The 16,087-nt window shown below is 40.9% G+C and overlaps 1 protein-coding gene across 1 annotated transcript in view; it reads right to left on the bottom strand.

Annotated features, from left to right (window-relative positions):
• gcn1 (GCN1 activator of EIF2AK4) overlaps positions 1-16,087 on the bottom strand; it is a 66,868-nt gene that overhangs the window by 24,855 nt on the left and 25,926 nt on the right. The window contains exons 25-37 of the mRNA XM_056259387.1: positions 15,057-15,206; positions 14,746-14,927; positions 11,777-11,857; positions 11,560-11,703; positions 8,464-8,588; positions 7,116-7,305; positions 6,782-6,852; positions 6,072-6,237; positions 5,797-5,991; positions 2,928-3,174; positions 1,774-1,895; positions 936-1,050; positions 137-316 (exon numbers count right to left, since the gene is read on the bottom strand). Coding sequence (XP_056115362.1) covers positions 137-316; positions 936-1,050; positions 1,774-1,895; positions 2,928-3,174; positions 5,797-5,991; positions 6,072-6,237; positions 6,782-6,852; positions 7,116-7,305; positions 8,464-8,588; positions 11,560-11,703; positions 11,777-11,857; positions 14,746-14,927; positions 15,057-15,206 — 1,968 coding nt within the window. The remainder of the gene's footprint in view (positions 1-136; positions 317-935; positions 1,051-1,773; positions 1,896-2,927; positions 3,175-5,796; positions 5,992-6,071; positions 6,238-6,781; positions 6,853-7,115; positions 7,306-8,463; positions 8,589-11,559; positions 11,704-11,776; positions 11,858-14,745; positions 14,928-15,056; positions 15,207-16,087) is intronic.

Raw genomic sequence — 16,087 nt, forward strand, 5'->3', positions numbered from 1 at the left:
TTAACACTGTGCCACACCTCCCACCCAAACAAAGCAAGCAGATTTACACAACAAACAGACCGCTGGGATTCTCTCAAACATCCTAGACTGACAAATAACGATTTAAGCACTTTCTTCAAACATTAATATTTCATACCCAGGATCTCAGGGTTGCGGATAACAGAGCCGATCTGTCGGAGCGCTTGCTGACCGGCCTTCTGCACCTTCACATGAGAGTCCGTCAGAACCTCGGTCAGCTTGGGAACGATGTTCGGCAGACACGAGGACAACTGCTTAGGAGCACAGTACGCCATCGCACCCAGCAACTCCACGGACCCTACACACACATTACACACAAAACTAAAACACTATGCTTCTGAATTTCCATGAAAAATAGTGATAATGATCAACAACAAAAAATTTATATTAAATAATAATTTATAATTATAAAAATAAGATAATACATTTAAAAACGTTCTGTATTTCCATGTGAGAGTGAAGATTGAAAATAAAAAATGTATAAAATAAATAATAATAATTAAAATATTATAATAAACAATGCTCTGCATTTCCATGTGAGACAGTGATAATGATTATGAACCAGTGAACCATAATTATAATTCAAATACTATAAAAAATAATTAGACAATGCTCTGCATTTCCATGAGATAGTGATGATTAATAAAAATATAATAGTAATAATAATAGTAATTATAATAAAAAACTATCATTATAATAATTAAAATAAAATGTACTATAATATAAAACACGTACTAAATTAAAAACCAATAATTATAGGGCTGAACACTACACTCTCAAAAACTATTTAACTTCCCAAGAATTAACACACACACACACACACACAAAATTTTTTTTAATAATTTTTACACATTCATATGGTAATATCAACATGGGTGACATGTGAGATGAAATGGTGTGAGCAGAGAGCAGCGGACCTGCTTTGGTTCTCCAGGACTCCTCCTCCAGCGCCACCAGCAGAGACGGCAGCACCAGTTTCACCCCGTGAGCGCTCAGGTTCCTCATCACGGCCTTGGCACAGTCGTCCGCAGCCTGACGCAGCAAAACAACCAATCATGACGCAGCATGGAGAATAAAGCACAGATGCATTCATTTACAATATTATATATCTGTCCATCCTTAGTGAAAGCAGGAAAAAAGTGACAATCACAGCCAATAAAAACATCTGATTATATCATTATTAAAGTCAAATTAATTAAATTTCCACAAATTAAAAGTCATTTCCAGCATGAACTCTTTCAAAAAGAGAATCAAGGCCTGGTTATTAGAGAGGGTAGCGGAATAGAATCAGGGGCCAATTACCGTTTTTATTTACGTTTTTTTTTATGTTATGTCATTGATTATCACACAATCCGTAAGTGTCTTGTTTTGATGTTATGTGTAGAGGACCACAATGGAAATAAGTCCTGGACTTTATTTTGTTTTTATCCTCGATTGTATTTGATACCTTTTTTTTGTTTTGTTTCATGTGTAAGGCATTCTTGATACAATTAAATAAGCCAAATCAAATGATCATAGCATATGTGATAATGGCAGTGATTAGGGCTGCACAATATATCGTTTTAGCATCAATGTGTGCATCTGCGATAGTCACAATAAAAAGGGAAAGACTTGCAGTCTTCACGCCTACTTGAACACTTGAGCCAAATACAGGAAATACATCATGTAAGTAGACAAGTGGTCAAGTGCAAAAACCACAAGTGTGGGCAAAAAAACTGGTTATGATGCAGTGTGAGACAGGAGGGGTGTTCGTACCTCTCTGACGTACTGGTTCCCATCACCAAAACAGAGCAGCAGGTGAGGGAGGACGTGGACCACATACGGCTCGAATAACTTCCCCAGCATGTTACACAACATCTCGAACGCGAACAGAGCACCTGTGAGAGAGAAAATTAAGAGCTTAGTGTTTAACCTTCGACTCTTACTATTTTTCTTCATGCTCTAGCTCAATTATAACATGCTACTTTATTTATTTTTTCTTAAATGTATAACTTTCTGAGGAAAGAAAGAGAGCAGGGAATGGGAACAGTACACAAGGAAGACTCGAACCTGCTTCATTTGCATTGTTGTTTTTAATTTCAGTTTAGTTTTTGCTTCGTTTAAATGCATTTTTTATTTTTTTTTGGTTATGCAGTGTATTAATATATAATAGAATATTATTTTTAATAAATATTAAAATATATATATATATTTTTAAAAAAGTCGGGAAGTCGCAGTGACAGAAACAGTGACATTCCAGTTTAAGTTTCAAGGGAGTAAAGCCTGTTTATGCCATTAAAGGAGAACTCCGGTCAATTTTAACATTGAGCTAATTTTTTTGTACATTTGGAGTGCTGTCAGTACAGACAAAAACGACAAAAATCGTTGTTGCCTACACCGTGTTATCCTCTTTTTAAAATTCGCACCCTGTTGACTTCAATGGGGCAAGTTCTAAACCTGCTTTTAGCCTCTTAACAACCTTAATGTGTCATTACAAGTGCACAGCCATGTGAGTGGTGTTATTAAGAGTGAACACGGTCAATCTGACTGCAGTAGATGTGAAAGATATTAATAAAAATGATGTTAATTCAGCCAGCTCACATACCTGTATTTACTTCCTGTTTTCGTTTGAAGTCAACAGTAGTCGATTGTCGAGTTCACGCGCGCGATCATTAGTTATATTAGTTCCCAATGATCGCGCGCGCGAACTCGACAATCGACTACTGTTCTGAGTTCTCCTTTAAGTAAATGAAATTCTGTCAAATCAATTTTATTTTTAAAAATGTTGATTTAAAAGCAGCGCTCGTTCATCAGTGTATAATGTTACCATAATGTTCGGTATAATGATATCGTCCGATCACGATGCATCGTAGAAACGATTAATTTCGACACCCCTATAACAATGCTTTGTAAGCCTCAGGCTCCCTCACCTTCTCTGCGTCTGGAGTTCTTCTTGTCCTGGATAGCGTCTGTCAGAGTGCTCATGATCTCCTGCTGTTTGAGAGACAGGATTCCCAGACCTTTGACCAGCCCGGCCAGCCCGTAAGCGGCTCCCTTCCGCTCGGCGTATTTATCGCTCTCCAACAGGAGCTGCAGGAGCTTCCGCACCATCCCACCAGCGTCCTCCTTTATAGCGGGAACCAGAGGAGGAAGACAACTCGCCACCGACTCCTGAACCTGAGCAGGACCAGACAGAGAGAGATGCATGGGAATATTTCAACGCTGTCATTTAATATATGCATCACTGAACTGTCACTTAATGAGACAAATAACCAAACAGTAATTACAAATACATATCTATATATACTAGGGCTGTCAGTTAAACGCGTTATTAATGGCGTTAACGCAAACACATTTTAACGGCGTTAATTTTTTTATTGTGTTATTAACGGCCTTTTTTACCTAGCAAACTTTGTAGTTTTTTTCACATGCTTTTGCAACAGGACGCGGCAGCTATGAAACCCATTCATTTCAATGGCTTGCGCCAAGCGATGACGTTTTGAAAGCACAAGCGGATCTAGCTAGACCGGAAACAAAACAACAGGCACGCCGCACACACTTGTTTGGGCTTGCGAGCCGGACAAAGAGTTGGTTAACGTTACGTTTTGAGTGGCTGACGAGCGCGAGACTCCGAAACGGATGCCAATAAGATTCTGAATGGAAAGTTTACTTTTAAAAAGTAGCCAAATGGTTCCATTGACGAGACCAAAGTGATCTGTGTGTTTTGTCGTTGTGAACTGAGCTATCATCATCGCAGCACGTCCAGTCTGAAACACCACTTGATGGCCAAGCACACACACACACACACACACACACACACACACAGCTGATGCGAATTCTCCGCCCCCTCATCAATATCAGGTCCTCATCAGTATTTCTTTCACCCTTTTATTGATGGACAGTGTTACATTGTGTGAGAGATTATTTGCTCCAAGTGAGAATGTTAGTGTGAAATTGAACACAGTATATGTCAATGTTGTTTTCAATAAAAAAACATTTGCACAAAGCAAGCCGATCCACTTTTCCATGTTGATAAGAGCATTAAAATGAGAAAAAATAATGGGACAAAAAGAAATCAAGAGACATTTAGAATAGATAAAAATGTGCGATTAATTGTGAGTTAACTAGGACATTAATACGATTAATCGTGATTAAATATTTTAATCGTTTGACAGCACTAATATATACACACTATATAGCAAATCTCAACTGCTTGATTGATTGTATCATCGTAAAATGTAACTATATTATCATCCAGCTCTTATCTACTAAATGCGATTATGAAGATTAAGATCATGTTAATCATGCATGGAAAAGCTGCTTTGTAGGGCTGGGACGATACACCTATCTCCCGATTCGATACTATCATGATACTTGGGAGCCGATACAACATGTATTGCGATTTTTTGAAGAATTGCAATTCGATATTGCGCCTTTTTTTTTTCACTAGACCAAGGGGAAAAGCTAAATCATACACTTATACAGACTGTACATGATGTATACGATGAGTCATATTTACAAAAACGATCCATCACATCTTTCGGAGTTTAATTTCAGAAGCATCATAAGCCCCTTTCACACAGCGCTTTGAACCCCGGCAAATTGCCAGAGTGCCTTCTGTGTGAACGCAAACACGACCCGGGATTGATGCCGGGATCGATGCCGGGTTGGGGACCTAGTAACATTGCCGTGTTCAGACCCGGAACGCGCGCTGTGTGAACAAAAGCCAGAACCAATGCCGTATAAGGGGTGTGTCGTAGTGAGGATTCACGAGCCTTTGCAATGACGTAGTTATCCTGCGACTCAGTTACTCTAGAAGAAAGTTTGTGTTCGTCATCGATACAAGAAAGAACAAAATAATGTCTGCAAACTGGACTGAAGTAGAGACCCGTCACATCCAACGTCACGCGTCTTTCCGGAACATACACGGGTTGTGTGTGAACGCGCTCTCTGATTCCGGCAATTCACTGGCAGTGTGAATGAAGCAAAATCAAACGAACCCGGGTCAAATCCCGGGTCACTTTATCCGTGTATTTTCCGGAATCTCTGTGTGAAAGGGGCTAGGCCTATACACTACTACATTCTCTTGAATAAAACAGTCACTTGTCGCCACCTAGTGGCGAAACAATGTAATCGATAAATGCGTTATTTTAAGTGCCAAGTTTCTATCAAAAGCTGATTTACTCTATTTTGATCGCTACCGTAGTCATCAGTGTTTATATTTGAAATTTAAACTTTTATCCCAGTACTTCTGTGATCATATGAACTATTGTATCACAGAAATAATGATACTATGAGGTTGAAAAGACTGTTTGTGAAGCTGTTTTATGACAACTCTCTCTGGGTCAGCGGCTGCACCAACACAGATTTGAATGTTGCGATATGATTTTGTCAAAGGTTTAATAGGACTGACGAATCGGAAAAAGGTCGTGTGGGTGTTTGAATCGAGATCACAGTGAGGGCTTTTCAGTGCATTCAGTCTCACGTCGATCACGAGTCCACTCGGGACATTACGACACTTAACACTCATAGGTAACAACACATCCCATCCTCTGTTGGAACAAAAGTGGCTAACTTCTGTCAACCTCATCTATAAGCAAGGACAAAAATAAAGCAATTTAATGTGAATTAATATCGATTCTGTAAACAAAAAAAATCACGATAGTTAAGCGAGTTGATTTTTTCTCCCAGCCCTACTGCTTTGAAACAATGCAGTATTGTGAAAAGTGCTATAAAAATAAACTTGACCATCTGAAATGGATGTTAATACAAAGTAAACAAGCAAAAATAGCAGCAGACCTGTTGTGACGGAGTTGAGAGGGCAGTGATCAGCTTGGCCATGATGGGTTTGACTTTCGGGTCATTCTTGTCCAGATGTTTGGCCAGCGAGCCCATGAGGATGACCACACTCTGCCTCACAGAGTCATAGCTGGCGTCCTGCGGCGCGCTCTTCAGAAACTCCTCGAACACGGGCAGCAGAGAGCTCACGTTGTCCTGAGAGACAGAAACCGCATCAGAGAGTGAGCGTGGCTTCAGGAGAACGAGAGCGTGTTCTGATGATGGAGTAACACTACCTTGCCGTGTGTGTTGAGGGCAGACAGTGCCGCTTCCAGCATGCAGCGCCGCACCTCTGTGTGTCTGTCGTTTAGAGCGTCAGGCACAAAGAACAGGAACAGGGGCAACACCTGACTCTCATCCAAGAACTCGGCCAGCTTATTCAGCGCCAGAGCAATGCCACACCTGCACACAGGAAACGCATCACTCACACGCCCGTCCCAGGGAGGAACCTGATACATGACTCAACTCAATGCTGGTGAACCGCATCTGCAGCATTTTGTTGATTATCGCAAATAATCCTTTGTAAGTCACTTTGTAAAACACGCAAAAAATGCATTATAATGGGAGATCTGTGGGCAACTGTGAAGCACTGGGAATGTTTAATATACATTTCGAAGGTACAACCAGAATATTACATGAGACTGACATGACAACCTTGTCTGATTCAAGTTATCCAATCATTTACCTCATGCCTTGAAAAGCTAAACAAGTCAACTTTTTCTTGATGTAATGATTTAAAGAATGAAATCAAAACTTAATATCCTACCTAAACTACATAACAAAAAGAAAAATAGTCACAGATTGCCACAGATCTTGTTCAAATTCATCATAAATAAATACAAAATAAAAAAAAACTGGAAAAAAAAATATATAGACATTTTTTCTAAGTAAGTTTTCTAAGTAAATATCTATAATAACTCCACATCCATCATGGAAATGCTCTTACCTGGCCTCCCATTGGTCTGGAGGAGCTTCAGAAATGATGCGTCCCAGAGCGTCCAGAACCGGAGGAGGTCTCTGAACACAAAACACACACAAATCCCTGAGCGTCACTCAAAGCCATCCCATTCAAACGACAATCCAGAGTGATTCGCCTTTACGATGATGGCCATTCAATTTTAAATATTAGGGCAATGATTCGAATTATAAAAGCCCGTCTGAGTGATTTATGACACTTAACACAACGGCTTTAATTTCCCAGATGAATTTCAATTAAGCGCTACAAGGGGCTTGATGAAATATTGATGCCTGGTCCTAAATCTCCAGTGTGTGAGACTCACGTAGAGTTTCTGATGGTAGAGCTCAGTGAGTTGGGCCAGGACGGTGGCCGACTGCTCCTGGTACTGGCTGACGGCGCTGGACAAAGCCTCGGCACCCGCGGACCGCACCGCCTCCTCGTGGTGGATCACATCCTCGATCAGGAGCGGACACAGCTCAGGGACCAGATCCAGACACAGAGCCTGCCAGAGTCTGAGACGGACACACACACACACACACACACAGCATGAGCAACACTCGCCACTGCAGAGCGGTTCAGCAATAATCAATGATTCACTGCTGGATTAGGTATTTAAAAATCATTTTATAGCAGGTGAAATAATGCATTTAAGTCTTAGTTTCAGAATTTTCACCTCAAGAAATGGTTTTAAGTCAGATATTTATATCGTTTGCTGTTGTGTGTCAGTAGGAAATATCAGTTCCAAACACTCCTTTTGCCATTAAAGTGAGATTTTTTTAAATGCACAAGGAGTCTGACAACAGCCGGTCTGATCTGATCTCACCATCATCGAGTCTGTCTGTGATTACATGAAGAAACAGAAGAAACTGAGAGACTAAATCCAGAAGAACAGCGGCAACGTCTTCAAGACGTAGGAGTCTTGGAGACGTTGCTAGAGTTCTTCTGGATTTAGTCAGATGAAATAATGTATATTTTTGATAATTTCATTTTATTTTGACACTAGTGCATTCACTTTAGAAATGTAAATAATTTTAGCTGAAGAAACTTTATATATATATATATATATAAAATGACCTGGTGAATTATTTTTTTTCATTTTATTTTGACACAAATTATTCATGTTTGGTGAAATATATATATATATATATTTCATATATTTTATATTCTTTTAACTTCAGAAACGTCCATGATTTTAGCTGGTGAAAATGTTTTTATTTTATTTGATGTTATTCCATTTTATTTCAACACAAATGCATAAAAAGAAATTATTTATGTTTATTGTTTTTCATTTTATTGTGAGAATTTATTCCATTTTAATTCAACACAAAAGCATTTTAATTTTTTTTTTAAATGTCCATTATTTTAGGATGGAGAAATCATGTTTAAAAAAAAAAAAAAAGAGAGAAATGTTTAAAATTATACATCAACAGCAGTTCATTTCCATAGAATAGCCCGGATGGCTTTCCTAACAACTGTGAACCGCACTGGAGTCCACATGACAAACCATTTCCCAGAGTCCAGTTTTCAAATTAGCTTGAGTGTTATTCCCTGGAGTGAGTTTGGAAAACAGCTTTAACACGAACCAAACTCTGATGTGTGAAACTGATGAGAACCAGCACCACAGGCTGCAGTGTGAAAAAGTGATTCTACGCTAAAACTGCATGACTCACTTCTCTGCCAGAGCTCTGCCCTCCTCCTCCACATCGAATTTGGCCACCCACAGTCTCCTCAGCATCTTCAGACCGCTGGCGTCAGCGCTGTCGGTGGGTAACGCCAACTCCATCTCCAGCAGACCCTACGACAGTCAGTCCACAGGTTTAATAAAAACATTTCATAGTATACTGTCAATGCAAAGTAGGGCTGCACGATTAATCACAATTTCCATGTAATCGCACTTAAACCGATTTGGCTTATCGCGATTTTGAAACCGCAAAGGCTGCGATTATTTGTCATGCGCAGCGTGTCATTGATGAGCGGCTCTTAAACGCGGCTCCGTCTGAAAGCACTGTGAGTTTGAGTCATTAATAACGAGCATTTGAAAAAGAACATCTTTCCAAACATGAGAAGCATTTATGAGCCTCTTATCCAACAATAGACAACATTTAATAACATGCTTTTACTCCAAACTCACTTCATAAGGACAGCTGAGCTCATCCTTCTGTGAGATGATGTGCTTCTTGCACAGAATAAGGCAGTCTTGTGTTTATTATTCATGTTTAATCAATCAAAGAGTTTCAATCTTCTGTTTATTCAGCTACAGCGATAGGGATTTCCTGAAATGATGTGCGTTATCTTACTTCTGCGGCGGGGGATATTTAGCATGTGTGTGTGAGACGCCCTCTGGTGTTCAGATGGATATGTGGTGTGTGTGTGTGTGAGTGTGAGAGACGCCCTCTGGTGTTCAGATGGATATGTGGTGTGTGTGTGTGTGTGTGAGAAGCCCTCTGGTGTTCAGATGGATATGTGGTGTGTGTATGTGTGTGTGTGAGAGAAGCCCTCTGGTGTTCAGATGGATATGTGGTGTGTGTATGTGTGTGAGAGAAGCCCTCTGGTGTTCAGGTGGATATGTGGTGTGTGTGTGTGTGATGCCCTCTGGTGTTCAGATGGATAAGTGGTGTGTGTGTGTGTGTGTGTGTGTGTGTGAGATGCCCTCTGGTGTTCAGGTGGATATGTGGTGTGTGTGTGATGCCCTCTGGTGTTCAGATGGATAAGTGGTGTGTGTGTGTGAGACACCCTCTGGTGTTCAGGTGGATATGTGGTGTGTGTGTGTGTGTGTGTGTGTGTGAGACGCCCTCTGGTGTTCAGATGGATATGTGGGGTGTGTGTGTGTGTGTGAGACGCCCTCTGGTGTTCAGATGGATAAGTGGTGTGTGTGTGTGAGACGCCCTCTGGTGTTCAGGTGGATATGTGGTGTGTGTGTGTGTGAGACGCCCTCTGGTGTTCAGATGGATAAGTGGCGTGTGTGTGTGAGAGACGCCCTCTGGTGTTCAGATGGATAAGTGGTGTGTGTGTGAGATGCCCTCTGGTGTTCAGGTGGATATGTGGTGTGTGTGTGTGAGACGCCCTCTGGTGTTCAGATGGATAAGTGGTGTGTGTGTGTGAGATGCCCTCTGGTGTTCAGGTGGATATGTGGTCAGTGGTGTGTGTGATGCCCTCTGGTGTTCAGATGGATAAGTGGTGTGTGTGTGTGTGTGTGTGTGTGTGTGTGTGTGTGTGTGTGAGATGCCCTCTGGTGTTCAGGTGGATATGTGGTGTGTGTGTGTGTGTGATGCCCTCTGGTGTTCAGATGGATAAGTGGTGTGTGTGTGTGAGACGCCCTCTGGTGTTCAGGTGGATATGTGGTGTGTGAGACGCCCTCTGGTGTTCAGGTGGATATGTGGTGTGTGAGACGCCCTCTGGTGTTCAGATGGATAAGTGGCGTGTGTGTGTGAGACGCCCTCTGGTGTTCAGATGGATAAGTGGTGTGTGTGTGTGAGACACCCTCTGGTGTTCAGGTGGATATGTGGTGTGTGTGTGTGTGACGCCCTCTGGTGTTCAGATGGATAAGTGGCGTGTGTGTGTGTGAGACGCCCTCTGGTGTTCAGGTGGATATGTGGTGTGTGTGTGTGTGTGAGACGCCCTCTGGTGTTCAGATGGATAAGTGGCGTGTGTGTGTGAGAGACGCCCTCTGGTGTTCAGATGGATAAGTGGTGTGTGTGTGAGATGCCCTCTGGTGTTCAGGTGGATATGTGGTGTGTGTGTGTGAGACGCCCTCTGGTGTTCAGATGGATAAGTGGTGTGTGTGTGTGAGATGCCCTCTGGTGTTCAGGTGGATATGTGGTGTGTGTGTGTGTGTGTGAGACGCCCTCTGGTGTTCAGATGGATAAGTGGCGTGTGTGTGTGAGAGACGCCCTCTGGCGTTCAGATGGATAAGTGGTGTGTGTGTGAGATGCCCTCTGGTGTTCAGGTGGATATGTGGTGTGTGTGTGTGAGACGCCCTCTGGTGTTCAGATGGATAAGTGGTGTGTGTGTGTGAGATGCCCTCTGGTGTTCAGGTGGATATGTGGTCAGTGGTGTGTGTGATGCCCTCTGGTGTTCAGATGGATAAGTGGTGTGTGTGTGTGTGTGTGTGTGTGTGTGTGAGATGCCCTCTGGTGTTCAGGTGGATATGTGGTGTGTGTGTGTGTGTGATGCCCTCTGGTGTTCAGATGGATAAGTGGTGTGTGTGTGTGAGACGCCCTCTGGTGTTCAGGTGGATATGTGGTGTGTGAGACGCCCTCTGGTGTTCAGGTGGATATGTGGTGTGTGAGACGCCCTCTGGTGTTCAGATGGATAAGTGGTGTGTGTGTGTGAGTCGCCCTCTGGTGTTCAGGTGGATATGTGGTGTGTGAGACGCCCTCTGGTGTTCAGATGGATAAGTGGCGTGTGTGTGTGAGAGACGCCCTCTGGTGTTCAGATGGATAAGTGGTGTGTGTGTGAGACGCCCTCTAGTGTTCAGGTGGATATGTGGTGTGTGTGTGTGAGACGCCCTCTGGTGTTCAGGTGGATATGTGGTGTGTGTGTGACGCCCTCTGGTGTTCAGATGGATATGTGGTGTGTGTGTGTGTGTGTGAGACGCCCTCTGGCATTCAGATGAGCAGTATTTACTACCGATCAGCCGTGCTGCACTGAAGAGCTGTGCATAAAATAATCGCAACCTTTGCCCTATCACGTGTGGTTTCATTGCGATTAATTGTGCAGCCCTAATACTGTCAATACAAACGTGATGACATCAGAAAGGTACTGACCCTCAGCGCAGCGTCTCTGACAGAGAAGCACGAGGACAGTAACGCCTCCAGCAGAACGTCGATCTCAGGCTGTTCGGCGAGCGCACATCCTGCCTGTCCTCCAGCGCTGGTACACAGAGCCGTCAGACAGTCTGATGCCAGCACCTACAGCAAACACACACCGTCACAACACAGCTCTCCTCAAATACTGTGTGTGTCCTTTGATTCGAGGCTCTACCTGAAGGCGAATGGTGGACGTGCCGATCACTTTGGTCAAAAGTAGCAGCATACTGACTCTGGGCAGCAGCTCTGGGCCAGTCTGGACAAACAGGAAAACACATTCATTATTAAATCCTGCCGTTTCAGTTATACACATGGATAGACTCAACTTAAATACGCCAGCATGACAATTTATTAATTGCAAATCATCTTAAAATCAAGGGCACATGAATGAGATTTTACTTTATAAACATGCACAGATATAACTGGATTTTTTTAATAGTTAAATTTTTAATTAGGGCTGTCAATCGATTAAAATTTTTAATCTAATTAATTACATACTCTGTAATTAATTAATCTAAATTAATCGCATACACAATCTTACAATGTTTACATGGTACAATTTCTTGGTAAGCTACGTTTTTATTATTATTGCTTGACACAAATTTCACGATTTCAATTTAATTTAATTCTTGTGATTTGATGCAATATTGACTCATTTGGATAAATATTAGGTACACAAGATAGGCATTCATTTTTCTCAATAAAAAAAAAATCTCACCCAATGCTGTAAAAATACAGAGAGCCATATCAGCTGGTAGTATTTAAGGTTAAAAATAGCTCAAATTAAATATAATGCGTGTTTATTACAAATAACAACTTTGATATAAGTAAAAATATAATACATATGTAATATAGTAGTAGGCTACATAAATTTAGAAAAACACTCTCTATAGCTCTTTTTTTATAGCCAACTATAACGTGCTATGATATGGTAATGAAATGGCTTTCCTGAGGTAACTTAGGCTAAATGTTATGTGACATAATTGTTCTCCAGCTGTTTTATTGACATCTTTTCGCGGTTGAAAAACACTGATTGATCGAGGAATATACATTTCGGTAAGTTTTAGGCTGCCCTACTGTATCTTTCAACATTGTTCATTTGTGTTTATTTACTATTAGCTAGAGATGATCGGTTCACGTGCCGCTATAGGGATCTGTCATGACTCATGTCACATTTACAAGCGCCAACGGTATTTATTGTTTGATTTTCGTAATAAAATTGACAGAATCTGAGAGCTGAGATTTTTTTAATATCATAATAACGTCTGTCTTGTCTGTTTCCGTGTCCTCTCTTTGGTGCGCGATTTTTCTGTGCGTGAGAAAATGGTTGTGTGACGTGAGAGCACGTGAAAAGTTACAACACACACACACACACACACAAGCGCGCTTTCTCTCAGACACACTCACTGACTCACGCACACAATCCTGGATGCTTTGCATTGATGTGGTACTTTAGAGTTGACGAACTCCGTTTGTTATAAGTAAATGTTCCAAACAATGATCCAAGCAGGGCGTTCTTGTCTCCCTCCTTTTTACACGAATGGTAGCTACGGCTAGAACGGCTCCGCAAAGGTCAAAACGGAATGGATTAATCTGCGTTATTTTTTTTAACGTGTTATTTCTTCTCAGATTAATTAATCGAAATTAACGCGTTATTTTGACAGGCCTATTTTTAATTTATTTATTTTTACTGTGTATTTTAAATTAAATATAAATAAAAAATATTGAATTTTGTATTATATATATATATATATATATATATAATAGTAGTAATAGAAAAATATTTTAATTTAATAATGTAATTTTTTTAAGCCACTGACATGAAACATTCATAATTAAAACAACAAAATTAATATAATAATATTTCATATCACAACAACAAAATTCATATCATATCCTAGCGCAGTGGTTTTCAATCCTGTCCTGGAGGACCACCAACTCCTTCGTCTCCCTAATCAAACACACCTGATTCAACTCATGGATCATTATCACATGGGTTAATGAGCCGATGAGTTGAATCAGGTGTGTTTGATTAGGGAGACGAAGAAAACGTGCAGAGTTGGGGGTCCTCCAGGACAGGTTTGAAAACCACTGTCCTAGCGCACCTAATTGTGGTCAACCATTTAGTAATTCCCTAAATCAAAAACAAAAGTCATCAGAAAATCACATGAGATCGCTGCAGTAGCAATGACAACAATTCAGACAAATAATTAAAAAAAATTATTGTTCCAGAAGCCGTTTCAATTGGATATTGAATTGGACCGTCACAATAGGGGGAAAAAAGACTTTAAGGGGGCTTTCACACTGGGCTCGTTTGCTGCGGTCCGAGCCCGAGCGCGTTTGTTCCCGGCGCCCCCGCAGCGCTGGTCTGGTTTCACACTCAACTTGATTCTATCGAACCCTGGTGCGTTTGCGTGCATATTATGTCATCACAAACGTGCACGGCGCATGATAGAAAACAGAACGCGGGTCAATATTGTGTATTTTATTCATTCACTGCTATTATGCGCAGGTGAGTGAACAATACAGGTTTACTGTGCGTGTGTCACATAAGGTGGCCTTCTGCTGCTTGCAAACGGACTCTTTTGAGGAGACAGTGGATTTCCAAATTTGGTGCCCTGATTTCACGCGTATAAAGTTAACTATATTAGCGTCCACACCAGCGGATGATAGTGTCCTGTTTTTTATAAGCGCGCTGCAGTTTTGTCGTCTGCCGCGTTAATGCTCAGGCTCTTAAAGCAGGATAAATTCTGATTGGCTGTCAATGTTTTTCTCATTCATCAGCTGGAAAAAAATTTGTAATAGCTGTGGTGTGGACTCTGAAATTCCTTATATAATCAGAGCAGTCTTTCTGAACTATATCTTTATCGTTATAGTTATCATCCTGGGTGTGAACGGCCCTCAAGAATGGCATTCACTTGCATGCAGTTATATACAAGAACATTTACATGTCATTTTCTGGCACGATTTGTTCCTCATTTTTAATATCTGACCAAACCCAACAAACTTAGGATCGATTTCAAATCTGAAATCTAAAATTGAATACAAAAATTCCTGAATGACTTCAGTTAATGCAAAGTTGATGGATCAATAAATCAAAACCACAGATTAATGGCAAGCAAGCCGTTGAGAACCGAGCCGTACCTCGTCTATGACCGTGTCGTCCGCATGCGCCCGCAGCTGTGCGTGTGTGTTGATGACCTGTAGCGCGCGGGTCATCGTGAGCTCCGTGTCCTCTGAGGATCCGCTGCTCTGACTCAACACAGCCTGAAGGAGCGGGAAACAGAAGGAGAACGCCGGCGCTGGCAGGGCAAACGCTTCTGACCCTGCAATCATCGAGAGGTTTGCTAAGTTACAGAAGCTCTTTATTATTTTTTTGCACCAAAAGACCTGTTGTAGTTTAGTTTTCATGTCCATTTTCTCCTCTCTGCTGCATGTGGGTGTGTGTTATTCACCGGTTTTGGCGTCTCTCTGAGGTGTCGTGTGTGTATGCAGCAGTAAGATGGTTCGCTGCGTCGCTGTGTTCAGATCTTCTTGAGCCCAAGCAGGATCCAAATCACACTCTGGCTTCAGCTGACGCAAGGTCACATGACCCACGAGAACCGCTAAACATAAAGAGAAAAAAACTAATTTGAGCCACATTTACACATGAACATCTGTTATTCACACATGCTAAAACCAACAGAACGAACAGCATTAACACTGTAAAGCCTGACATATGTAATAATAGTCAGAAAAATCTTCTTTTTTATTTTAAATGGAACAGTTTATCAAACAAAATTAAAAAATAATAAAAGTTTGCATACGTGTTTTTGCGTATCATATTTGATGCATCAGGCTTTTATGACTCAAATAGTCTGATATAGTGAGGATGTAGAGCTCAAACTCAAGGAGGAAAAACACCTCAATTTTATTAAGAGGCCTAAACTAAGTAAAAATATGCAATTTGGTGCAAATGCTGATATTTATTTGGCCAAAACACAAGATGAAATTCTAGCTTGTAATGTAAATCAGTGAGATCTTTATAACAGTACAGCAAATACTTAATATCAGCTGTCACTCAGCTGTACCTGCTAATAATATATCTTAGAAAGATGATATTTACTAAGATCAAATGTTTTATGATCTCTCTCTATAGTTTTAAAACATACAATGCAATACAATGATTATTGAGAGATGAACAAATAAACCTTCCTCAAAAGTCGGATGATCATATTTGACACTCACATTTGAACATGATTTTTCAAAAAAAAAAAAACATTGATGCATGGATAATCAAGTAAACCTCAGTTGCTAAGTGTTTATCTTGAAATATTAATAACAATATTAAAGATAATCTTATGTCTACTAACCAAAATGATTAAAGATTTCACAGCAAAATAAACGTGAACCACCATTATACTAAAAGGCCTTTTACTTGCTAATAAATTATGAACTATCAATCAGACGACAGAAGGCATATAGTAGTAGCAACAGGTTTTTCAGC

This window comes from Rhinichthys klamathensis, unplaced genomic scaffold (genome assembly GCF_029890125.1).
Source record: "Rhinichthys klamathensis goyatoka isolate OS25496 unplaced genomic scaffold, OSU_Roscu_1.1 h1tg000167l_1, whole genome shotgun sequence".
Lineage (NCBI taxonomy): Eukaryota > Metazoa > Chordata > Actinopteri > Cypriniformes > Leuciscidae > Rhinichthys > Rhinichthys klamathensis.